A 27787-nucleotide genomic window follows, 5' to 3' on the forward strand; every position below is an offset into this window, starting at 1 on the left:
ATGAGTAGCTCGACGATCTCGTATCAGCAGTCACTCGCGTCAGTTTCTCTCTTTGCTTTGCTTGAAATATCACGTGCCTCCGCGCCGCCCTGTTGCGGGTAGCCGAGCGCCCACCCTACGCGGAGTTTCGCAGTCTTCGAGGCGGTTCTTTTGATCCCCGTTATCACCGCGATAGAGCGCTTCTCGATCCTCATCGCGGAGTCGGTTTCGGATGGGCGCCAAGCTCGAGCGGGGGACCTATCGACTCCGTTAACTGGAAAGTGGGGACCCACTTGAAGAAACTGGAAACCGTCGTCGAGGGCAAAGGAAGAAAAATGTCCTCCGGTACCTATCAGCGCATCACGTCCATCAACTTGGGACCACCGCGGCACGTAGAGCCCAGCGAGAGCTCTAGCTCCGAGATGGAGCGTCTCGCCTTGGACTGCCTGTTCGTTCGGCGCTTCCGCAGACTCGCGGCCATCGTGCTTTCAAATATCGCTGCCGTGCTTGTGATGGTCGTGCTGCTCGTCTTGTCCGTCGCGTACGAGGTGATCGTCTATCAGGTGGGGCTCACGACTAGCCAGTTCTACGTCGTCCTCGGCAAGAAAGACTGGTGGGGTTTCCTGAACCAAACGGCTTTCTGTCTCGGCCTCATCGCGCTCGTCGCGTGCGTCAAGAGTGGCAAGCAGTACGTGTCGAGCACGGTCACCGTGCAGTGGCGACAGCTTCTCACCAAGCGTCTCCAAGAGCTGTACTTCTCGCGCAAGGTCCACTACCGGGTCAACGTGGTCGAGACGGGCATCGACAACCCGGACCAGCGCATCACGCAAGACGTGGACCGGCTCTGTCAGGTGCTCAGCGACATCGTGCCCACCCTGCTCATATCGCCCTTCACGATAGCCTACTACAGTTACCAGTCTTTCAACGTCGCGGGCTACATCGGCCCGCTGGCAGTTTTCGTCTACTTTATCATGAGCACGGTTGTGAGCAAGCTTCTGATCACTCGCGTTGTGCCCAGAGTGTACGAACTGGAAAAGCAGGAAGGTCGCTTCCGTTACAAGCACGCTCAGATAAGAGCAAACTCGGAGTCTGTGGCCTTCCTAGATGGGGAATTCGCGGAGCTGGACTCGACGGAGGAGCATCTGCTGGAACTTGTCAAGGCACAGCAGTCGGTCTATAACCGCCAGTTACCTCTGAACCTTGGTGTCTACTTCACGGACTACGCAGGCAGCATCTTGAGTTTCCTCATCATAGCAGTGCCCCTGTTCTCTGGCGCCTACGATGACACCTCGACGGCCGACCTCAGTGGCATCATCAGCAAAAACACCTTCGTGTCCATGTACCTGATCAGTTGCTTCAGTAAGTTGGTAGACTTGTCCAGCGGGATTTCAACCGTGGCTGGCAACACGCACAGGATCTCTGTTCTCCTGGAGAGGATGGAAGCTATCAACGAGGAGGATGACCTCCTGGAAAAGATGAAGCAGACAAAGAAGCCGCACAATGATGACGGTGACAGTGATGGTATATATCCCAATTCCTCTTACTCAATTTTCTGTAAGCATACCTCTTTTTCAGGATCACAATACCGAGCGCTTCGAATGTGCCTAGTTATGCTGCTTAGATGTTCATTCAGCCTTGCTATTACCTATACAGCATTGTCAGGTGCATAAATTGGGTCTCAACGTTTTTTTTTCAGATCGTAGGCAACCACTATTGAGCAACACTTCCAAAAGACAAAACATTAGGTTCAACACATGCATGGCATTTATTGGCATTTGTGTTGAAAAAATTGTTGACGGTGTTAACAGCGCAACGGCGACAACCAAGAGATACCAAATTCTCTTTGAGTTGGACTGTAGTGTATTTGCAAATGTGTACTTAACATACTCACCGACCATTCTTGGTCATTCTTTCAAGCAAGAAAAAAAGACAGAAAAATACACAATGCAGTCATTGAATGCACATCAACCTTTATACATCAGCATTTCGTAAGGATGAAATTCCTCTTGTGTAAATGACTAGGGGCCCCTGAGCTGCTTTGAAGCAAAGGAAATGACAACTCAAGATTGAAAACACACAAAAGGGCAATTCTTGCACCACTTATCACTATACAAAGTGCAAGCTGCACAAAGTGCGAGCTAGCCAAAACGCAAGTAGTTCATCGGAGAGATAACACTGAGGGATCAAAGATGTTCGACTCGCCACCAAGAGATACCAAGTAAATGTTCAACCTTGCCATACTCCAAATCCTGAACTGTGAGAGTCGTCTCTCCACAACATACAGGGGTGTTAAATTTGTCTTTCCTTTTTTATCGTTTTTTTTATCTGTTAGTCTGCCAGTGGTCTAAAAGCAGCAAGTCTTGCAATAACATGCTAATTGGCTAATACCTTGTATGTGTCTATGCACCACTCATGCCATCTGTGTTGTGATTGTTTGAACCGCCCAATTTGTCAAGAGACTGCTATTGGGAAATGCTTTTCTGTGTCGGTTCACAGAATGCCTATGCTATCAAGTGCAGATATGTTTGCATTTCAACACTGGAAACATGTATACTTACTCGCGCCAGTGGCTGAGTGGCTATAGCGTTCTACAGCTGGAGCACGGAGTCACAGTTTCAATACCCAGCCACAGTGGCAACAAGCTGAGGAGGACGAAATGATAAAACTCTCGTGTACTTAGATTTAAACACACATTGAAGAACATCAGGTGGTCAAAATTTATCTGAAGCCCTCCACAACAGCAGCTCTCATAACCCCATTGTTGCACGGGCACATCAACACCTTCCATGCCACACTCTTATCCAGAATTCTGACCAAAAATGGCCAGATTACTTTTATAGACTCCAATTGCCAATATGGTTTACTTTCTCCAAAAGAATGAACTCTTCCTTGTTCACGTTGCCCTACAGATTGCTTGCCGCCATCTGTTAGAAGCATGCCAATTTACTGAGACAAAACCAGCTTGTTCATGGTATTGCTAGAAAATTAAAAGTTCCATTGATGAGCTGACCTTGTCCTAGGCCATTTTTAGCAGCAACCTGCAGACGAATCAGCAAAGAAAACAACCTGTTAAACGGTATCAGTCTTTCAAACTAAGCAGAAGATAACAGGAAATATGCTGCTTCCTGCATGGACCTCATGTTGCATGTTGTGCGAGTAGGAATTTAAACCAGCATGGTGGCTGTGTCTCTGTAATCATTGTCATACCACAGTAGTCATAATATTGTGCCACTGTAGTTAGTGTCATTGTGTTGTCGCCATTGTGTTGTTAACTGCTATGTTAAAGTCTGTCTCTTATAGTACATGCGATGCCTGAACCAAAGTATTGCAAACAAACATGATAGGCCTGTCACTTAGCCATCGGCCGGCATACTCGCTCACTGACTCATACTCCTTTCACACGGATTTCACAGGCAAGAAATAGTGTTAGTTAGAAAGGGTGTGAGTGAACGTATCAACAGAAGTGAGTGCTCCTTAATCTGGATATGACCAAAAGTCAGTGATGGTGATTTTGAGTGGACGTGAGTATGGACGTGACTGTCAGTGAGTGCAGGGGTTGTGGGCATTCATTTGAGTCATTGCCAATCAGTTGGTGTGGATGTGAGTATGAATGTGTGTGGTGTCCAGTAAGTGTGAATGGAAGTGACTATGAGTGTTGGTGAATATGAGTGGGCATGATTAGGAATGTGAGTACCCAGCGTGCGAAAATATTGGGGAGTCGGTATGAGAGAGCATCAGCCTATTCTGCCGACTTATATACCTAATTTATAACTGCTGCTCTTAGTAAAAACACGGGCAAAGTAAAGTGCACTTTGAGCGAGTGCACTTCAGCGCGCTGAGTGTCACTTTGGCAGTGCGCTGCTACACGAGAAAGAAAAATGTTCTTTCAAATTGATGGCCATGGCGACCGGGAGTCAGACGGGAAAGCATATAATTATTAATATAAAAGTGTGTGCACGAAAACAGTTTATTATTGTTAGAAACAACATTTACAATCCACCTTTACAAGCGCCGACGACGACGGCAACTTGACCAGCAACAGTCAAAACGACTCGATCCGCCGAACAACTGCGCAGCTATTACCCAGCGTGGTCGTGAACAGCACGAGAGCGATAGTAGTTTTTTGCTGTTCTTGTTGTTTTTTGCGGTGTGGCACATTTTATTATCTTGTAACGTAAGCAATTTAAAACAATGTTATTAAAAATTACTCCTGACTCTTCCTTCAATATCACTTTATGTATCTTCTAAGCAAATTGCTAATGAGGCTGGCAAAGTGAGTTCGCCGAACACACTCGCCGGCGAGTGCGCTCTGCAGCGAGTGTCACTAAGCGTTCCCGTGTGGCAGCCTGCGAATGACACTAGCCGCGAAGTGCACTCGCTCCAAGTGCACTTTACTTTGCCCGTGTGGCACGGGTATAACACAGACATGATTTAGGCTAACATGTAAATGTAACTGCCAAGTTATTGTATCTACAATGCATTACAAGGTAGCGGGAGGCAAGGTCATCCTTGGGGCACATTTATACATGGGATTGGCAGACGCCACATGACCAACATGTTACTGGCGGCACAGACATTCACGGCAACTGATTTTCACACCACCAAGTGCAACCTGCCTGCCAGCACATAAAAATGTCTAGTTATCAGCTGCCATTAGTGGCATGCACGTCTGCTCGCAAACCACTGTGACGTGAAATAACTGTCAATGTATTCCGGTGTCCTGCTCCTGCACCACTTCATCTGATTTACAACTCCAGTCACGGGACTGTTAAATTGAGCAGTGAGTGACTGAACTGAAACGGTCATTGACCAAAGCGACCATTTTTACCGAAGCAACCATTTGTGAATAACTTGGGCGCCGATCTCCACAACTCAGCAACACCTTATGGAAGTGCTGTTCCTTGTTAACCTGATAGACGAGATGTTAAACTGCAGAAGTAGGCTTGTCCACACAGTCGGACCAATGCCAGTGAAGTTACAGTGCTGGCACTTAAAGTGGGTTCAAAGCAGGAAATGTTTCTACAGATGCTATTTTACCATTGACATGGTACCATTTTACCATTTACCATTGTCATTTACCTTCTCATTGTCATGCAATGACAGTGAAGTCCATCATCTTTGTGTTGATAAATAATGTGGGGAAGCCTGCTTACCAAGTTTTGCAGATTGCTTATTCAAATGAGCTGTGTAATATTGAGCATGCTCAAAAAGAAGCTCTAAATGGGTTGGTCCTGCTTTCAGCAAGGCCAACCCAAATCATGCTGGAAGGTGTGTGTTACTGGCTCACATGCTGAATTCAGTCTACACTGTACTGGTTGCTGCGGTCTGTTGTTGGGCACTATGATCAGTGACAACGTAAGAATTCAGTACAAGCTCCAGCGACAATCGTGGACTGCAGGTGTGCCAGTATTGAAAGCAGTCCATCTCCTCTATGATATTACAGCAGTGAAGAAACTGATTAGTTCATCTATTCAAATTCTCTCTGAGTTGGACTGTAGTGTATTTGCAAATGTGTACTTAACGTACTCACCGACTGTAGTTGAATTTAGCCTGTCGATGCCACAAAAAATTCGTTAGATGATAATTGTGAAACTATACCATTACAATTACAAGAAGAGAAAGCATAAAGGGCTGGAAATGTAGAGGAAAATTGCCTGCTTAGTACTTCACATCGGTCGCTTGGGTTGCATTTTTCAGAAGTGGGGCCACAGTTCATCGTCAAGAACATGTCCTACGGAAGTCCGTACGACGACAACATCTTTGTCGAAGGACTCACGCTTGAGCTGAGCCCCCCAAAGAGCGTCTTTGTCACCGGACCGAGCAACAGCGGCAAGACATCCTTGCTGAGGATACTCAAGGGCCTGTGGTCACCATCGTCGGGATCTGTCATCAGAGAGTTTGCCGGCTCTCTGTTCTTGCCACAAGTGACATGGTTTGGGAGCGGCAGCCTCAGGTCGCAGCTATACTACCCGTACACCCCGCCAAAGACCACACCACACGAAGAAGGAGAGATATGGAGGTGAGAAAGAACGTCCATTAGCACATGTTTCAGAAAAAAATGGTAATGAAAAGGATACAGCAAGAAAAACCCAGTTTAGCTGAATCTTTGGATATTCCAAACAATGTGCAAGTGCTTGGTTGCTTTCTCGCAGGCACCATGCAAGTAATATCCACTTAATACAAACTGTGTGCTTGGCTACGCCTGTGCTTTGCCAAGTCAAATGTGCTAGCAAAAGTCACCAATATTTGTGAAAGATAGCTAAATTTTTTGCAGTAAATGGACTTTTAGGGCGTTCTGAGGGGCATTTTTTATCCTGCATACAGTATTTTTCTACATACAGCAAAGATGTATCCAAAACATGTTACTATATGCAAGTTTCAATAATTCAAATGATCACTTATATCAGAATAATTGCAATGCATATCATTCTCTATAACCAGGTTTTGCTGTGTTGATGCGCAGCAGTGTGTTTGCATGCTTCCCATGCTCTCCTCATCGCCCGAGTAATACCACACATGGCCTGCGCAGTATGCATCCCATTGTTGAATGAATGAATGAATGAACTTTTATTTCCCTTTGTAAGAAAGGGGAGGGGCCGGGGGGGGGAGAGGGAGGTCTGTGTGCTCCAGTCTCAGCATCTTATGTTGCCAGACATCCGCCTACCAGTCGTGGTAGGCCTCCGCTACCTCCTCAGCCCACCTCAGGACTCGGTCCTGCAGGGTGGGATCGGAGTTGCACAGGGCAGTCTTCCACAGCTCCTCACTACTAATTAATGGTTTGAGGTTGCGGGGGTGATATTTGATGGGGCATTTCCACATGATATGGGAGAGATCTGCTGTCTGGACAGGGCAGAAGCGACACTTGGGTGTCGGGTATGTGTTGGGAAAGAATAAGTGCAAAGTGCGTGGGGTAAGAAAAGTGCGAGTTTGTAGTTGGCGCCACAATATTTCTCTCTGGCGCGTGTCGACACAGAGAGAGGTGAATACGTTAGGCGTTGGTGTTTGTAATGTGTGCAAATTTCATGGAATGTGATGAGTGTGTCTTTATTGGTGTGTTGTTGGGAGTCATTGGGTTCTAGAGTAAGGCCCACATTTCCGTCCACTCGGTCCGTGAATCCTCGAGCAGCGGCATGAGCCATTTTGTTGCCTGGTAGTCCTTGATGTGCTGGAGTCTAGATGAGAGCGGTGTAGTTTTTCGGCGGGGGGAGCGACAAGTAGAGAGTGCACAAGGTTGGTAATGTAGCCGCTACTGAAGTTCCGGATGCACACTGATTTGTACAATATTGAGTACTTTACAATATACATTTTTGTCTGGATCAAGCATCAAATTAACAAAGTTTCATTAATGTTTCAAAGCTATAATTAGTGTATGGGGGTTGCTATTGCAGAGAGCATTGGGTTGCCTTTGACCTTCCTGCATTTCTTTTCATTGTATTTGTTGTCGTTATTGTTGTTGCATAGGTTGAGAACAGGAGCAGGCGCATCAAAACCAATACAGGTTATCTGACTACAGTAACTAAGGGTTGGCCACATTGAGATGAATGGGCTGAGCAAACAGGCTGAACATTAGAAATGCACGGTGAAAGGCTATACAGTGTGTGAGGCTAGACAGTGGGTGACTTCACAATATGTGCGATAAAGGCTCAGAGAATGGTAGACCTAGTGTCAAATTCCAGCTTCATTTCATGTAACACATACTGAGGTAAAATTCCTGTGCATGTCTGCAAGCCATGAGTAAGTTCACAAACAAAATGGCAACCATCACTAGCTTTGATGTTACCTTTGCATCAACGAAAACTTCCTAAGCTGCACTTTCATACCGCGTTGTCTACTACAACATTCATTCTACAAATAAAGGGATTTGTCTGTGAACAAGCAAGCATGTCAGGTCTCTGAACACTGACAAGTCGAGGACCAGAAGTTCTTGCACCTAAAGTTTACTTTCAAAATCCCAATTGTGACTTGTCTATTATGACTTCATACGCAATTTTTCGCAGTCATTCCTGTATTGAGATCACGAGATTATTTCTGTTCATGCGGTCATTGTTTAAGGCACTGTAATAGAAAGCTATGGTCTGCTGTGTTTACACCCTCCGCATTGGAGTAGTACTTTATCACATTCTAAAAAATGTGATGTAAGCATTGTTCTTGACTTGTCTATTCGGGTAATTTTGTAGAACAGGGATGCAGGTGACAAACAAATGCCAAATGACCACTGCTAGGCTGAATATAGTCACACCTCATTCTAACGAAGTCACACTCAACATGAAAGTACCTTTGGTTCATCTGATATTCATTTTAAGCATATATTTGTTGCACATTGTTATGGGAAGAAAAACTTAGATTAACCTCGTGATGTATGATAATTCGTTATATCCCTGTTTGTTGCATTGAGCTTTGACTGTAGTAGACACTATGGCAAGAACTTAAAATTATAATTTTTAATTTTATTTGCTGTGCTCGTGCAGAAAACACTACAGATGGGCTGAGAGGATTAACCCTTTGCATACTAGCAGGAAGTGATGAAAATTGTACCTAATTTCCCAGAAATGTGGTGCACACCAGAAATCACCAGAACTCTGGTGTGCATGCAGCAATGTTTCCAGTGCAAGCATTCAAGCTTGCAGACTTCATACTAAAAAGGAAAACTATACTACAGTGTCTCTTCTCCTGATCATCATCCAACCCAATATAGTACTTTAACTCCCCTTTGCTCTTCCGCATTGCAGAATCGCAGACTAGATTGCACCAGCTCAGGTCGATCTCCCTGCCTTCCCTCTAAAAAAAATCTCTCTCTCTCTCTATACACAAGGCCACTAATATTGACAAGCATCACCATCTAAGGCCAAAAGCTGCAGCAGTAGAGCAAAGGTTGAGCCAGTACAGCGCTTTGTACAAAGCCACCCATTGTTTTTCGGGAAATATGAAAGCATAAAACGGAGTCAGCTGTTTCGAAACCACTTGCTCATTTGTGTCAGCTGGTCAAGATAATTAAAACTTCTCAATTCATATGATTATGTACTAACTAGCGCAGTTCTCCACCCTTCAGCTTGTCAAAGTCTCATGAATTGGGTTCTGCCCTTTATAACAAAACCTGCCATTCTGTGGAACAAAGTCTCATGAATTGGGTTCTGCCCTTTATAACAAAACCTGCCATTCTGTAGAACGTTCTGCAGTTTATTTATCAGGCGAAATCTGACGATGTTCCTCGAAATTTACTTTTTCTGCAACGAAATCGTAGTTAATTGGCGCATTATTTTATGGGGCAATGAAATTTAGAGTTTGCCAGCCTCTTTAGCATTATTCGTTGTTCAGCTTTTCTCATAACTCAACAGCAGTATTGATTTAGAAAAAAAAATGCAGTATAGCTGGAGGAATGTTTTTACTGACAGTAAAAATTTTGCAAAAGGGTTTAGCATTATTACAGCCTATTGTATTATATATACATACATATTTACTTATGGTGGAATCGTTCATTGCACCGTGCTTTTTTTCAGTTTAAAGAATAAAACATAGAGATTGTGCTTTCAAAATTTGCAGTGTGGATTGCAAAATATTTGCACCCAGTAGATCTAGTGCAGTTCATGAAAGGACGGGCCAGTCTTTGTCATAAAACTTCCAGTAAACTAGAAGCTCAGCTTCTTCAACAGGATACATCTGATATCGAAAAACTTCCTTGCCTGGCTACTGTCATGGTAGAATCATTGTCACTGTCATGGTAGAAAACTATCGTGCTCGTGCTTCTCGAATAGTACCAGCAATTCCACCTTCCATCTTTGGTTTCACGATCAGAGCATGGTACCAGAGTGACTTGCTGGTGTACTGCGAGTCATGAGGAATGTTTCGTTGCCCGACATGGCTACACTTACCTGAAACAGTAGTGCAGTACACTCTGAAGCTGTTAACGCCTTCGCAGCACTTCTTATCTACATTTCAATCATACAGTCAGCGTCCATGCCAAAGGTTGTCGCAGATGTGCCATTTCATCGACTTAGCAGCACTTGCCAGTGTGTGACAACACTCTTCAAAATTTTGCACCCTTTGAGGCTTAGCTCGTCCCACAACAATGATCGTCGTCTTGCCCGCATTTCCTTTCTTTAACGCTGCGCGCCCGGTAATTCCAGGTCACAAACAGCATGTGCGTTATCAGCGTGACGTAGCAATCTTGAGAGGAAAGTAGTGGGCACAGAGATTTCGAGAAAGGAAACACAAGCAAGGCAGATGACCATTATTGTTGCTGTACAAGTCCCAAAGGGTGCGAACTTTTTTAAGAGGGAAGGAGCTAATCCCTTTGAGACGCTGTTCGCCATTTTCAGCCAAAAGAATCTTTTTTTCACTCTAAGCCTCCTCTATGTGACCAGATAAGACCAAATGACAAAGTTGTTGGGAAAAACAAACACGGTTTATTTTTTACGAGTGTACACAATTGTGTACAAAGCGTCTCAATGGTCATGTAACCGGCAGAGGGATTTTAGTTGTGAAATGTTTAAAGAATCGACTCAACTTCTTGGTACGGCACACTGACACCTGAAACTTTAGCAAAACATTCTCGACTCAACCTTGCATCCTTCGGAATTCCAACTGGACCAATCTGCTTGCTCCCCGAGATTCAGGCCATTGCTCAACGGCATCATACTGGGCATCTGCGTTGGGCCACTGGACGTGTTTATTCCAGGAAAAGTTAAGGCGGCAGGTCTTGAATTTCATGTGATAGTTTTCAACGCTCCCTTGCGCTTGGCACAGATGTAATTAAGGCCTCTGCAAACTATAGTCACAAGTGCATCAAGTCTAGACGCTTTGTTCTCCGTCCTTCTGGATAATCCTTGATGTACAATAAAGAGCTGTCCTATTCCTTCAGATATGATTACGTTCAGGATGTCTGGACGCTGTGTAGGTGTGCTCTGCGATGTAATCAAAAAGAGATTAGGGCACATGCATTTCAAAGTTGTTGTATCGAGTACACGATTCACCTTGCTGGCAGTGAGGCCAGGCCGCAGAACTCCGTTTTAGGCGGAGGAAAATGTAGTTTCCTTCTCTATTAGAAGTTCCTCTGATTATTTGCTAACGAAGGTATTTCTTGCAGTAATTCATCCGGCAGCTTTTTTTTTTCATATTTGCAGTCAGAACGCCGGGAATAAGTATTTCCTAGTCAACGTCATCTCCGTCGCTTTCACCAAAATCTAATATGTTACCGGAAGCAATGTTCTCAAGCAATCACTTTTCTGCTTGAATGTGTCATCAAACCGTCAGACGTTTTCCTCGAGAATGTTGTGCAGGGTACACACGAGATATTTGAAGGAAAACAAAGAAGGAGGAGAATCTACGCACACGGTCTGGCATTTCATAAGGACCGGCGGCAGTCACTTCACGTGCATTTTCACGCTTTGTACACATTTGTGACCGTGCACTATTTCCGCTGCTGCCAAATTACTCTTAGGAGCAAAGCTATATGCTTTGTTATATGTACAGTTTGAAGAATTTTACACATTTGACAAATTCATAAGCATCGCAGGGCATTTGAGAAATGCCAGGGGAAAAAAATGTTTTTTGCACTTACCGGCTATTGCTGCCACAGGCGTGACTTAGCTGTTTGTTTTGGTAAATAATTAATGCTTCTTTAATCAGATGGCACTGCGAACATGCAGATTGCCACAGCAGAAGCACAACATACAGGTTAATTAAACAAACATGCCTAGTTTTGAAAGAATACGCTGCAGTGAATGCATTTGTAGAATGTACACAATTGTGTACATAGAGTTGCAAAGGTTATAGTTGCTTTATTATTGAGAGTAGTTTGTTATAATTTCATTAGGAAGCCCAGCTTGATGAGCAGGTTTTCTGCGAGCAGATTGTTGTTGCAAGGAAGACTTTCAGCTTCTCACAGCACTTCTCACACTCTCGATTTCTTTGGATAAATTAAAATATTTAATTTTCTTACTGCGAATGTTTTTCAGGTTTTATCACATTAATCCAAAAATGTAGAACCCATTCATAGTGTTGCTGGTTAGCCCAAGCAGCATGTCCTTGTTATTGTGGCAGTGAGCTCTGGGCCAGATCACTGAGGTAGCCAGCTTCCCATGCTTTGTGCACGGTCTGCTCCGCAAGATGCAAACACATGCCAAAATTTTGACAGTGCTTGGCACTAGGGCGCAGCAGATGCACACTTCTGCCATGAAAAAGGTGGATTGAAGTTAAACAGTACTCTTGGCGTGTTTATTTAGTAGGAATCCTGATTACAGCATGAATTTGGCTGCAGTACTTGTTTTCAGATATCCTTGGGGAAATATGCGCTGTAATTCTCATTTTCTCGCAAGGCATTCTTTCCACGCTGTGGAACAAAATTATATTGAGTACTAGTGTATTTGGTATACCCCTGTCACACGGCAAACTAACGTGCACTTCAGCACGCCGAGTGTCATTTTGGCGGCGTGCTCTTACACGAGAACGAAAAGTGTTCTTTCAAATTGGTGGCGATGGTGATCGGGAGTCAGAAGGCAAAGCGTATATCTGTAAACTTAAAAATGCGTGCACGATAACAGTTTGTTATTGTTAGAAACAGCATTTACAACTTAAGTGCAACCTAAGTGCAAGTGACGTAATTCATTGCAACCTCAATAACAAGATTAATTAATCATCACGAGCCAAGACAAGACAACATCGCATCCTGGGCGAGCTGAGAAAAAAATGGTGGATTCTGTTGTAGCATCCACGGAAACGGATCACAAGTGATGCACTTTCACGCATACATGATACTTGAAGCCGAAATTGAGAGTGAAGCGGACATCTCAAGGGACGTCGAGGGCCAGCTACTTGTGAACTCTTTCACTAGCACCGCCGTCGTCGCTGAAAGTTTGCCCTGTGTGCACCACTTGGCATGGACTTTTCAAAGGAATAAACGCTGGTTTGAGGACACATTGCCTAACATGAGCGATTTTCATTTTAAACAGGCATTTCGCATTTTGCCCAGCACTTTCAGGTTCGTTGTTGAGTCGCTGGTATGTGTTCTGAATCATGTAAACACAAACATGCGACAGTCCATCTCTGTGGAGAAAAGAGTGGCCTTTGGACGGTACTGTTTGTGTTCATCTGCTGAGGAGAGAACGATTGCACACTTATTTGCTGTCGGTCATTCAACAGTGAACTTGTTGTGGAGGCAGTTCTGCACGGCTGTTATTGAGCAGCTTGAAAGCCAATGGCTCTGCATGGTCCCTCGTGACTAAATGGCCGACCGTATCAGGGAGTTTAGGTTTAAGGGTTTCCATTTTCTTCTTGGCCTCCTTTGTTGTCTTCTTATGGCCCATCTCTTCCAGCTTTTGCTGGATGGCATCGTAAACATTTATGTTGTGCTTTGCGTGGCGTAGGTTGCTAAGGTGCTCTTCCCAGAGCCGTGTGGACCAGAACTCGTGTTCATTGTGTACAAATAAGTGACGGCAGCGACTTGACCAGGTACCAGTCCAAACGACGTGTTCCGCCAAACAACTGCATGGCCATTACCCGGCTTGGCGGTAAACATCCCAAGAGCGAGAATGGTTTCTTGCTGTTTTTGTTTTTTTCTGCAGTGTGGCACATTTTATTACCTTGTAATGTTAGCAATTAAAAAAACGTTATTAAAAATTACTCATGACTCTGCTTTCAATATTATTTTACTTATTATTTACTCATTGCTAATGAGGCTGCACACTTCGCCGCCGCGAAGTGTGTTTATCAAACACACTCGCCGATGAGTGCGCTCTGCAGTAAGTTTCACTAAGTGATCCCGTGTGGCAGCCTGCAAATGACGCGGTAAAGTGCACTCGCTCAAACTGCACTGAAGTTTGCCCATGTGACGAAGCATTAAGAATAAGAAAGGATAAATGAAACTAGTGCCAGTCTCAGGATTTCTATTAAGTTGACATACCTCAAGCATTGAGCAGCTTTGTTTGCAGAGTTTTAATATAATAGTTAAAAATGTTATTACTAAATTTGCAATAAGAAATAGTAAATTTATGTTTATCACAGCTTCCGATGTCTACTGCCTCACGTATCATCTTGCTGGAAAATGAAAAAGAACCTCTTCACCTATAATGCATTGTTCTGAAGAATTGTTTGGTACATCTAGCAGTATTTAAGTTGTTCTTGGATTTGTGACACAGCAAAGGCAGAGATGTAAGCGAGGATGATGACTGGAATGACTCAAACTCTTTATTGGAAAAACTTGAGCTCGAAAAGGAAAACAACACCTAAGTCCTAATGATAGCAGCAAGCGTGGTTGTCAGCTATTGTATCGAATCACACTACTGAAGCCAATCCATTATTTGAACATGCATCATCTATATCCCAAAGCAAACAACAATATTTCGATAGATTGTAGAATTTATTATGCTATTCATATTGCACATGTAATCTGATTGGACAGATTTCTCTTGCCGTCAAAGAAGTGACAATGTTCAGAAAGTTTCTGACATAGCAAACTTTTCTTATGCAAGTGTGATAACATGAAATTAGTGATGATTCATTGATGACAGTGGCGACAGTGTGGACCCATATGTCTGGACAGGCCTCCGAAGAGAGCAAACAGCTCACCTAGCACACCTGAGCGATGTCTCAGACTTGGTTTTAATCTGCTGAACGCAGGCCGGTGCTGGCACATGCCGAGTGCAAGCTCGTGAGGATGCGAGCGTCTGCTATTTTATTCATGCGACCCCAATGCATCTGCGCCGCTACACAATAATCATCAAAAAGTAAAGCAACGCATTCATGTCAATGTCACAAGCAACTCGCTTCACAAATTTACACAAATGTGCAAACTCGGTATCAGCTACCTCTTCACTCATCACCTATTTAAAGCAAAGCTTTCTTTCCCAACCTTCCCTGGGATTGGTGTGTTACGTCAATTTTAGGTTTCTTGACTGATAGGCTTGCAAGTCACATTCGAGGACTGATAATGTAGTGCCGCTGAGTGAACCTCTGTTCTGCATAATTAAACAATACATGACAGCATAAAACCTGCACATGTTATGTCGACTTACATGTATCTCTAAACCACACAGACGTCATAATGGAACAGCTATGATATCGAACGGCTTCTTTCATTTTCATAATGTTTTTATACTTGGGCTACCCTTTTCTCAAGCCATTAGGTATGTGCCGTTGTATATGGGCCCATTCTTGGCTTATCCTCTAGATGGGTCAAGCACCATTGTGACAGATGGGCTATAGAAGCCCTAAATGTGTTTAGATATGCCTTAGGTCTCTGTGTACACCTCTCATCACCCTTCTTTTCTCAACAAGCATCACACGCCGCCTTCGTCCTCATGGCATTGCCGCGTCGTCTCACACTGTGCACCCACCTGACTTGGTGTTTGCAATTCAGCGCAGGTTAGTGAACGGTGTAGCATGTAAACATAAACATTGTGTGGCATTGCACATGCACCGGATGAAAATAAACACAGTTGTGTGTCTCGCATTAGCCGTTTCACTGAAGATTCACTTTGCATAGATTCCAACATGTGCATTGAATCTGCATACTAATTTGTTTTTTTTTTTCTAGACTTATCGAGCTAGCCGACCTGGGACACCTTCTCAAGCGGTCTGGTGGACTTGATTCTTCCCTGCTGCCCATGTGGTACGAATCGCTATCCCCGGGCGAGCGACAGCGGCTCAGCTTCCTGCGCGTCCTGTGCCAGAGGCCCAAGATGGCACTCCTCGACGAAGCCACCAGCGCGCTCGACGAGGACACGCAGGTGAAGCTGTACCGCGAGTGTCGCAAGTTGGGCATCGCTACTGTGACAATCGGTCACCATGCCTGCCTCGAGCCTCTGCACGACACCACCTTGGAACTTCACGGGGCTGCAAAGGGCGGAACTTGGTCGTTGAAAGAATCAGACGAAACCACCCACGGTGACTCTGCTGCTGTCGATAGCTCACACTCTTGATCGAACATCTTGAGGGTGCATGTAATTGCGCCGGTCTCACTAAAGCTGATACTGCTGCAATCATTTGTGTAATGATTCCAATGGCTGTTTTGCTATGAGCAAGGTCTCACTCACCATTCAAGGGACTCTACAGGAAACTATCAAATCAGTCTGGACTGATAAGATGTGCTGTGAAACACCGAGTTGGTCACTTTTATCGAGAGCAGAGGATTACTGCAATGATAGATGGCGTGAAGTGGATGGACAAGTATATTGCCACATTGGAGCCCTCGTAAAACCTTTCTTTTACAAGAGAGATGGGACCTTGGCTAAGTATGGCTATGTTATAGTCATTAGAATGATAGAAATCTCCCAAACAAATTTTGATAGTATCAGAAAGCATGATAAGAAGATGAACTTGCAGGCCTTGAGCAGGTTCAGGCTAACACAGCACAAATGTAAATGAAGAAATCTGAGAGTGCCCCGCTTCCTGTACAGGAATTACTTGGCCTAATAACGACAGAAAGACAAAGTTCACTTTGTTTCAGCCCGCCATCTTTTAGAGGCCTCTTTCACAGAAGAAGTGCCTTAACTTGTGAAAAGCCTTGAAATCTGCCATTTCAGAGAAATTAAATCACCCCCATTACAGTTTTTGTGAACGGAAAATTTGGAAAAGAAATACTCCATTTAAGTAATTTTTTTTTCTCTGATAATAAGCCGTCCTTTTCTGACAAATAAAATGCTTCAAAATCTCCGAAAGGGTAACGTGCCGGCACAGCCTGGTACAACATTTTCTTCCTCTAGTGTCCCTTGAAGTGAGAAACTAGTGAAGATGGGTTGAGGAGACAGGTGCAGAGGTTTCTGGCTTCCTTGAACAGTCCACTTATAGGAAAGAAAATGTGAGCGAGGAAATTAAAAACACCTGTGCTGGAATACAGGGCCTTTAACAAAATTGTCGAAGCTGCTCCACACGTGATGACATCTCTTTGCCATGTTTCTGTGCTCCTATAGCATGCCTGGCACTCCGAAGCTCAGGATACTGAGGCACCCTCTTTTTCTCCAAATTGGAAGCTTTGGGTCAGTGAAAATTTCACAGAGGCACAGTATACTATGACCAGTTGACAGGTGCGCAGTGGCTTCAAAAATTATGACGATGACTGTAGACATTAATACTACAGCAAACCTTTGTTCAGAGGTGTTTGTGGAGACTGAATTATTAACTCTTTAACTCTCAAATTATTTCATTAAAAAGTACAAAATTTACCAATAATTTTTATTCCTAAATTTATTGCACATTACATCCGGATTCGATATACATGTGCGATTTGCATCTTTATTGACCTGAAATATCAGTGAAAGGCATCTGACCTGAAACGAAGATATCCCCTCAGCACACAGGTAATGTTTGAATGCTGCTATCTGAACAGATGGTAATGAAAAGAATTGAAACCATCGAAGAGTATGCCAGTGCCGAAACCCAAATGCTTGATGTGAATTGAGTTGACGAGCAAGGCTTGCATCCGGCAAGCAAAATCGAAGAAGCTGCGGCCTGGACAAGTGCAGCTTGGGCTTGTTAGTTAAAGGGTTATATGGCAAGAAATTCAACACTCTGATAGACAGCCTAGCCTAAAAGCCACAAGAACATCCCCAGAAGCCCCTGTTCTGTTTAGGCTCAACAGAAAGAGTTGCTCTGTTTCCCGAGCCATTGTGTTCTTGCCCGTACACGCACTGCCGATTAAAGCAAACAATCAGCAGATCGAGCTCAAAGGCATGCACTGTTGACTATGGGCTACAATTTAGTGTAGCTTACTTCAGTGCAGGGTTTTGTCATAGATAGCATTTTGTCAGCTTGTTTCTGCAAGTTGTGCTCTTGTGCTTCTTGAACATGAATTCCACTTTTTGTACTCGAGGAATTGCCCAGTGTACCAATTGTACCAATTTTTGCGTGATCTTTCTTTAATAGGCAGCAGTTGCCGCGGGAACTTGGTCTCCTGAAACTTGTGCATACCACATAGTCATCATTTCTGTCTCTGGTCATTTGGTATGCTGCCGACAATATTTCGCACTCCGCCTCATAGGTGTGCGTCAGACTGTTTGTACCATGCTTCGTAGAATGTGTTAAGTTTTTGTGCTGGGAGCGCTACCAATGCCAAAGAAGTCTCGTGGCCTGTGATACAATGAAGGCTCGATTAATGCACTGCCTGCTTGCAATTAAATTTGGCAGTCAAGAAAGTGCGATGTTCGCTTCGCTTTATTGTGTTGTTTTTAAAGGAACGTTAAGAGAAACGTTAAGCTAGATTAGCAGATCTCTGGACTACAAGACAGGGCAGTCTTGCCACAAGTAAGTCAGAAGCTTAGTAAGCAAAAAATATGCAAAAATGCAACATGGTTGGCGACACCACCTTGAGGTCCTCACGCCAGCTGTGGCGTTGCTGATTTGGACAGCATCTGGGCAGGGCTAGTGGATGGATTAGAAAATATCCAAAGACAAGGTGGCAACTTATATGAATGTTAATGTCATAATATAATCAAACTAGGTGAAAATAGAGTGAAATCTAGGACATTTTGTGAACATTGACACTGTGATTAGAGTTCAGAAATAATTATTGCCTTTATTTGTTCTACCAATAATCATTATTCTTGTGTGTTAGAAACATGAACGGAAGTTTTTAATATCTTACTACTCTAAATTGTAGTCTTTCTCTCAGTGGCCCATAGAGTGGTGCAACTTAGGCAAGAGGAAATGCAATTCAGTGCTACATTTATAATTCTAAGCCAATATCTGAAAATCAGGAGGTCTGAATATACAAAAAAGATATCTCCAATGTAAGCTAATTGGAATACGAACGAAGTTGAAGCATTGTAGCTTCTTGTCTAAAACACGCAGCAAAAGGTTACCCTTGTGACATGAGCTCACTTGCCATCATCATTACCATTAAGTGATTATCACTTTGTTGCTTACTGGGCTTTCCTCTGTTTTGCCTGTTCCACTTAAAACTTAGCATTTTTTAGAAGTTTGTGAGATAAGCTTAAGGCGAGTTGTTCCTTGTACCTGCAGTACGATTTACTGCCATTGTTCAGCCAGTGCATGGTTGTGATGGCATCGATCAAGTTTAGCAGGCACGTACATTTAGTCAACATTTGAGTGTGGCAATGCAGCCATGGCACGTGAACAAATTTTGAAAGGCAACTTGAGCGCTTACACTTGTAGAATTTTCAAACCACATCCTGAATTCTAAGCCAACCGGCCAGTTTTTGTGTTCAACATTTTATAGAAAAATTTATCAGCCTAGGTTTGAGTAAATATGGTATTGTTTACTGTATTGATTAATGTAAGATATAAAGCAGTCCATTTTACTTTTGCCAGCTCCCTTGTGTAACAGTTTTATATCCGAGCCACAAGAATACGTACGAAAGTAATCCAAATTATTTCTAGCATTGGCCAGGTATCTGCATAACACATGCACAGTGCAGTAGTATTATTCATGCTTAGTTTTCTATTTCATTTGCATAGCACATTGATCTCCATGTTCACATTTACATTTACTCAAGATAAGCATGCCCACTTTGAATTTTTTCTAGATAATATCTATGCACTGTGGCAGTAATCTTCTGCTTTTGTTCGAAGTGAATATTCCAGAATTTTGGCATTCCATACTATTGTGTGTAGCACATACACTTGTATGTGTTAGCAACTGCCTTTACTGTTTTCTGTACAAAGCCAAGTGGACATTCACTAACTATTCAGTAACTATGGCCGCTGACCATCGTTCCAGAAATATCCCTCCCCTGTCAGAAAAGTTCAGCAGTCCATTTTGTTTGATTCTAAAAAAAGATGCAACTGGTCTTGATTGGTCTGAATTGTTTCTAATGTGTTTGAATAGTGTCTTGAGACATGGATAAGTTCTACCCATGAAATTGATTTGACTGGATTAAGTGCTGTTTCATCTATACACCTAATTTTGAAATAATAACAACCATATGAAGCCAACAGACAACGAAGATCCCAGAATTGGCATCAACAATGTCAGTAAGATTGTGTGACAAAAAGCTTTTGTGCCTCAAATTGAGATAGAAGTCAAGATTTTTTTGGATGTCACTGCCTAAATTCAGTTTCCTAGAACTCTTAATAAGCAGTTCAGTATTGCAGAGGACCAAGTAAGAAGCTTCATGCTTTATGCATTCTCCAACCTTTTTTTGCGCAGTTATGTGACTCTATGCCTACTGATTTCTACAAAAGCACTCATAGAATGTTAACCTTTTAGCCGGTTCATTATACTCGGCAATAGATTGCCTAAATCTCCTTAAAATTATTGGTCTATGAGCCAGGACAAGCTACCTTGTTCATGTGATGAATTGGTGAGTCCAAACAAGCTAGCAGTGTGCAATGGTTAAGGTGTTAATGCAAGGACATCCTGCATTTACTATTGAAGCTCTCTGTGTTTTGATAAGGTATACTGCTTTGTTGTATAATCTTGTTAGTCTTTTTTGTGTGCCCATGGTCTACAGGTTGTGCTCCAGTCTGACCAGTAGGTCAGCTTAGTACGGTTTTGTAAACCTATGTTTATTGTTCTCTAAATGTAATTTTAAAAATACTAAAAGATATTTACAGGGCATGCTTCTTATACAGACATTCTGTTCTTTATTTCATTCCACCTCCAAGATTTATTTCAGTTGCTGCTTGACAAATTGATTCTGTAAGTGTTATTGGCAGTTTTAAGGTGCATCAGTGAAAATGGCTGTGGTATATGGTAACTCTCAGATATACAGGATTTCCTTTACGGCAAACGTGCAGGGATTTTGGAAATCTTTTCATCATGTCAGCAGTTTCACTTAAGGACAGCACATTTTATTTATCAGAAACTAAATGCAACTCCTTAAACTGCAAATCTTAATTGAATTTTTTTTAAAGAACAGTAAAAGTAATATTAGGCTGTGTGTATCTGCAGATAACACTTCTATAATATCAAAACCACCACTATTGCATGCGAGGAGGCTTGCTGAGCCAGAAAAGGCACAAAAATTAAAGACCAGGTGGGCGTCGTTGCCCTGAAGTTCATGCATCTCTTCACCCTGGTATCATGGATTTTTACATTGTCCACATGATAATAACTGGTTGTCAGCAAGGACTACATTACATTCTAAGTTAATGAAAACTCAGCCTAGCAAGTTTCGAAAACTTCTGTGTCAAAAACAGCCCAAATATGAACAAAAGGCACGCACTGAAATTCGTGACATCACACTGCCTTCCTAGTGCTGAGTTTTGGAAGAATGTTTTAACAATGTAAACTGAATAAGCATTGCTCTTTGCACTTTAAAGTGAGTCTTCTGCCTTGCTGTTCCACGTAGCACGCCTAGACAGGGACAGGAATATCAAAATTAAAATAACATTTTAAGCGCAGATACACCTAACAGCTGAGGCAGTGTATGCTATGTAAGAAATCAGTCATAGCAAAGTCACTGTTCACTTTCATGTGTTTCTTGGGGGAAAATGAACTTAAGTTCTGACGTTCGAAATTACGTTATGCTCGAATGCGCATATACGCTTTGTAAAATTGAGAAATCTTCTATGGGCAGTGACTTCACAGACAACCTATTCTAGCACCTGAAGCTCAACCATAGAATGTCCCTGGTTGATGCTACCCGATCAGCAGCATGGCATTCCATCATCATTCCATCGTCTTTACAACGATCTATGAATTAGTGCTTTCGCTGGTGTCCCTTGCAATTTCAAGAAGTACAGAACAGTTTTCCTAGTGAGCAAAAATGTAGTATTAGTCTTATCGGTGCTTCAGCCTTCATTTTGTGTGGAATAAATAAGACAGGAACAATGCAATTTAGCTTTTGTGTGCATTATCCTGCGGCTGTATTCAGGGTCGATCACTTTCAGTGAGTGCTGATTGGCTAAGCCAAAGGAAAGGAAAACGACCATCACTCCAGTGAGGCATCATGCCAGACGCCAAGTATCACCAAAAATGATTGATCTTGAATACAACCCTGGTCTTGTCTCCAATGTCTGCTTCGTGCCAAATCAAGAGCAGTTTCGCGGGATCAAATGTTATAAAAAAGTATCAAAGTCTAACATACAGAGGCATTGTACTTTGATTTTTGTACATTGTATTTAAGACTATACATGATTTAGAACAATTGTTTGTGCTGGATCAGGCAGCTGTTTGTAAAGTGAAGATCCAATGCAGTCATTTGTTCTATGGTATCATTAGAATGCTGTAATGTTTGTGGTTGGGAAAGACGAAACTGGAGTGAATTGTTGCTTTTTGTTGTTTCTAAGCTTTACAAGCCAATGCAAGTATCCTTCGCGTGTAATTTTTTTCTCACCATTGTTTGACATTCCATATGTGTGCCATAGATATGGGTCTCCATCCATTCTGTGCCGGATTCCAAAAACAAAACTGTCTGGCATAAACTGCTGCAAAAGCCTTCATGCAGCCTATGTGATGCACTGCCTGTCACTGCTGATCTAATTGGTAGGAGCTCCTGCGTGCTTTGAAATGTTCAGCATTGCACTTTGACATTGGTTTACTGCAGTCTGCTATCCGCAAAAAAATTCAACACAACCTGAAAGAAAGGCAACACCTTCTGATGCATCGATATTACAGTGTGTGACTTCCACTTGCTACACAGGTGGTCGATGGACATGAAATTGTCTTAAAATTCAGCAGCAAAATCGTGGTTGTTTTTTAAATGCAAATATTTAAATTAGCTTTGACTCATGCATGTATCGTTTGTGTTTTAACTGGAGTAGGTGGTGCAAGTAAATAATGAACAGACTAAAACATTTTTGTATCCTGTATATTGAATGTACCAGAGAGAAAAAGTTAATGTAAATTTAAATTTACACAGTGGCATTACATTGTTTTATTGGTGAAAATTTGGGCTGCTTGAAGATGACAGCCACACTGCTGTCTAACGTATTGTGGGTCTGTCAGCGCAGTTTACTGGCTTGCTTCGCACCGTATTAGCTATGTAGAGAGTATCATATTTTACAAGGTGGCAGGAACGCTATATTATAAATGTGTGTAATTTTATGCATGGGGTGTGCAATGTACTTTTTTTGCTGCTTGCGTTTTATCACATAGACATTGTGGCGGTGTTCTATGTCTAGTCTATGCATTGCATGACATTCAGTAATTTCTTTAGCACTCCGGTACTAGTATATATGTGATTGCGATTCTGTGATTTAACCAGTGGTTTGTTAGGGTTTCAACTACACTGCATTGGTTTGCCATCTGCTGTGAAAATGCCTTTTCACTTGCTTGTAATATCGTTTGCAAATGGCAGTCCTAAGTCATGTGCGAAACACCTAGTGTGCCCACGAGACATATCAAGTGAGATGCAGTGAACTGTGTACAAAGAGAAAACAAATATATATTTGCACTGTCTTTGTCTTTGCAATTTTGAAATACAGCTGTTTTTCATTTTTTTCGTGGAGCTGCTGCAACACCAACCCTCGAGTGGGCATTAAGTTGTTTATATTACAGGATATATTCAGCAAGCACAGCTTTCTGTGCAGGCATCTGCTACCACAAAAGAGTACTAATAATAAATAAGAATTTTTCAGGAACTGTTGACAATGATGCTTACATTAGTAAGGAACTGCTAAAAATTTTTAAACGCTATTTGCTTCATTAATGGAATGTTGCGCTTGAAGGTGTATACTTATTCCAGTGAAGATATCTAAGTATAGCATTTGTTGTTTCATTGCCTAATTGATTACAGAAAAGAGCCATTAACCAGCACCTCTGTGGCGGTAATGTATAGGTGGCTATATGAAGCCCGGCCCACATGGAGCGAACTTTTACGACGAACTTCGTGTGGCCCGCACCAGCACAGCGGATTGCCAGCTTGCCGCCGCCCTGATGCACCCACATGCTGGAAAAAACAGACGGCCACCTTTTCCACGATTTCAGTGTTGCTAGAAACAGCGCGATTCCATTCCCAGTAAAATGCAGTGAGAAAATGGTTTTGTATCTGCAGCTGAACCATAGTGGTCACGCCTAGATGGGTGGATGGCTGTGATCATTGTACACGATGCGCGCAGCTTTTGTCGCCATGTTTGCTCTAGGCTCTTTGGCTGGCTAGCCAAGTAAAATGTGGCGGCAGGAAGTCAGACGCGACCGCACCCTGATTGGTCCGCGCTGGCAGTCTTCATTTGCCGTTCGCCAGTTTTTCACAAGAAAATCGCTCCATGTGGGTCGGACTTAACAGGGTGTTTCATGTCACTATTTCTAGTTCACTCAACAATATAATTCACCTAAGCATACCTTAGGTGAATGAGATTACCAATATATTGTTCGCAGTCAACGTAAGTTGCTCAGACTAATTTTTGAAGTGTGATTAGTTAGCTAATTTGGTAAGTTTAATTATGCAAAGTTTTAAATATCTGTTTTAGGGCAGATGTCATATTTGAAAAGTTGCAGAAAGCATGCTCAGAAAACCCAAATGAAGTTGTTTTCGTGACATTATCTTTTGTGTGGTTCTTTTTTATTACCCTGTTCTAGGCCTACTGTACCAACCTTGGCACCTCGACCATCTGCGATTTATTTCTAAAAATTTTGGGTGCTTGTGTACAACATGAAAAGTCATTCCACATGATATTTTCCAGGCTTTCTTGTAACACTCAAAAGTATGCACCATAAACGGCATTGCCAGAAACTGCGTTTCATCATTAACCAATCAACACTTACTTTTCTGAGGAGACTGAAGATAGGCATCACACCTAAATTTGCAATAATCAGTTATTAGCCATTCCTTCATTTTTGTAAGCAGCTAAAATTGAGAAAATAGTTGTATATTTTGGATTTCTTTTTCAGAAAAATGGCTTCTTACAGAAACACAAATTTTATAAAGCTATGTACCTAGACGTTGTTCTTTACGAGAAAAATATTTTTGGAGAGATATATTCTGTAGAAGTGTGCACTGATAAATATGCAAAAAAATAGTCATTCTTGGCCTATCTTTTGTCCAACTTCCAATTGAACACTGAGGCGGTCCTAGCCAAAATACGCGAAGTAGTGCTTCTGATGGTCCGTTGTATTTTCTTCTAATTGGGAAAGCTTTATCAAATTACTTTTTGTTTTAAGTGAAAAAAAAAAAACATTTTTTGAACTTGCCTCCCACTGCTCTCGAAATTTGCATCTGGTTCGTCTTCTGCGCAAAGCCTCTTGGTGGCAAATATAAAATTTATGGGCGTGAGCGTTCACATGCAAAAATAGAGGAGCGTATATATAGAGATCCCAAGCTGCATTGCTATCGCATTCATTGCTTTTATGTGACATTTTTTTCGTTGCACTGACTCGTACTGGGCTGCGAAAAAAAAAAATAAATACGTGGTTTCCGAACGCACAGTGAGCTGTGCTACTAATTTGGAATAATTGGCGCAATGGGCGCACACCGTAAAGAGACAGTGTAGTGTTTCTCACAAGACAGCCGCCAGAGTGCCTTTGCTGCCCTCTTACCTAGCTAGTCCAGGGTTTTGGGCTAGGCTAACAAAACAGCTGTCTTTACTCGTTTTCTGCGACCATCGCGGTTCCGTCCGTGAGACACAAGTCAACCACGTCCAGAAAAGAAACCAGCATTACGGAGGCACCACACGCTTCCAGAACAACGCGCTGCAACTTGCGCTTACAAACACGCATTGATTAAAGCCCAAGCGAGGCGTTGATCACGCCTCCATCACTGATTATTCATTTACTCTTAATTACCTTGCTATTGATTGGCTATTTATTTATTTATTTAAAATAGCCTATCGCAAGGTACTGGCTACGTATTCGAACTAGGCTAAGCACTACCAAGTCATCCCCAGCATTTTCGGGAATTTATTGATTATTTATCGACTAGCTATTGATTGACTATGGATGATTGACTAAGCTTAACTAGTCCCAACCGTGCTTAGCTAGACTTAACCAGGCTCAGCTTCGCTAGTTCATAGGGCTATGTGCCATTGCGCTTGGACCCTTTCTGCACTACCACCAGGATAGGCCCACATTTTGTGTGGACGACTAACGGGCGGCTTAACAGCTCCGCCATTAAAATTGAAAATGGACTCGCCATCCCAACCCTGCGAAAGTGGATGTCCAGTCAGTGGTGCATCGACAGGGGAAGGGGGTTCGGGTGTAACGCCCCCCATGCGTCCAGCCCCACCAGTCCAACGTGTAGCTTCAGTGCTCTGTTCACGTTGCCATTACAATTCAGGAGGTGGCTTGAGGTCGAATTTTCCTCATTAACAAAAACACTCTATCACTGTCTTGTATTTATTCATTTACTCTTAAATTACTTTGAGTAAAACGCTGAAGAAATAAACATCGTCATCATCCTTGTGTCATTATATTGTTATAATTATTAGGCATGTTATTTGGTGTTGGATTCCTCTGGCTAAAGCAAGGAAATTGCATATTATGCAAAGTGCTTGTTCCCCCCCCCCCCCCCACACACACACCACCACCACAAAAATGCAACCCCCCCCTGGCAGAGATGCTGAGTGCGCTACTGTGTCCAGTGAAGCTGTTGAAAACCACCACTACAGCTGCTGAGAGGGGTATGCAATGCTTATTAAGACGAAAGCCTTCAATGTCTCATGGTGAGGTCTCCGTTTCAAGGTCCTCTTAGGATAAGAGGCGAGCACAAGATCACAAAATCACAAAGCCATGATTAAGGGTGGAAGAATGATTAAGCAAGTGAACTGGTATACAGAGAGGTGAATGAAGAGGGAATTGATGGTGAAATAAAGGGCTAAGTTTAGTTGGGCGATAGGAGTCAAACGAAAGGTAATGCTGAGATGGAGTGAGATAAGATAATGAAGAGTAAATGAGAGTGAATTAATAGTGATTAAAGGTGAATCAAGTGGGTATCGGGTGAATGAAGAGCGCTGAAAATTGGAAATTGGGAGTAATAGAGCAAACCAAGTTTTGCTAAGGCAAAAACCAAGCCTTTTAGCCTTTCTATTGACAGACTGCGCATTGAGGATGCAATTTATGTTTTTGACAACACCCGTAAAGCTGTAGTTCTTTGTAGCATATAGCTAAAAACCACACCGCGTAATCCGAACTGTCGAAGGTCAGAGTCACCTACAACCGCGCCATCATTATCAGTATCATTCACAAACATTCGAAGCCTGCTACCTAAGCGTGACGATGTTGCCTCGTTTCTTGACGACTGCAATTCTGATATCGTTATTCTCACTGAAACGTGGCTACATCCCAAAATAGCCGATAATGAAATCTTCCCCGGCGATAACTCTTTTAACATATACAGGTGTGACCGCACTGGAAAAAGAGGTGGTGGCGTATTCTTAGGCATCAAAAAAACAATGAAATCGCATGTTATTAGCACCAATTCTTTTATTGAAATAGTATGGGCAGAATGCCTAACCCATAAGCACAAGGTGGTTTTGGAGGCTGTTATCGCCCTCCCGATTCGAATCAGTGCTTTCTTGTTGAACTGCGCAATAGCATTACAAAAGAAATGAACACCTGTCGGGCTGATATCATTTATCTGCTTGGAGACTTCAATTTTCCTCTGATTGATTGGAATAAACTAACGTCATCCTGTCGGTCGTCACTTGAGTTTATTTCTTTAACGTTAGATTACAATTTATTCCAAATGGTTACGCAACCCACCCGCGGCACCAACATTTTAGACTTAGTTTTTACTAGTGCCCCGGAAACATTTGGGGAAGTAACTTACTTAGAGGGCTTTAGTGACCATAAGTTGCTTTAACTTACTCCTAATGTCCCCTTGCAGTTTACAAGTGTCACTAAGAAAACTATTCCTGACTATAACAAAGGCGACTACAACAAAATAAATGAGGAACTTGAGACGTTCCTTTATCAGACCTTGTTACCTTTGTTGTCCGTTCGGTCTGTTAACGAAAACTGGCTTCTTTTCAAGCAAAAGCT

The 27787-nt window shown here is 42.7% G+C and overlaps 1 protein-coding gene across 1 annotated transcript; it reads left to right on the top strand.

Moving 5' to 3' along the window:
- Positions 1–23314, top strand: LOC119431207 (lysosomal cobalamin transporter ABCD4-like). The gene is made up of 3 exons (XM_037698675.2): positions 1–1500; positions 5677–5998; positions 15509–23314. Exons 1-3 carry the CDS (start codon positions 315–317, stop codon positions 15891–15893), a joined length of 1893 nt encoding a protein of 630 aa, XP_037554603.1. The 5' UTR covers positions 1–314; the 3' UTR covers positions 15894–23314.
- The last annotated feature ends 4473 nt before the right edge of the window (positions 23315–27787 follow it).

This window comes from Dermacentor silvarum, chromosome 10 (assembly GCF_013339745.2).
Source record: "Dermacentor silvarum isolate Dsil-2018 chromosome 10, BIME_Dsil_1.4, whole genome shotgun sequence".
Lineage (NCBI taxonomy): Eukaryota > Metazoa > Arthropoda > Arachnida > Ixodida > Ixodidae > Dermacentor > Dermacentor silvarum.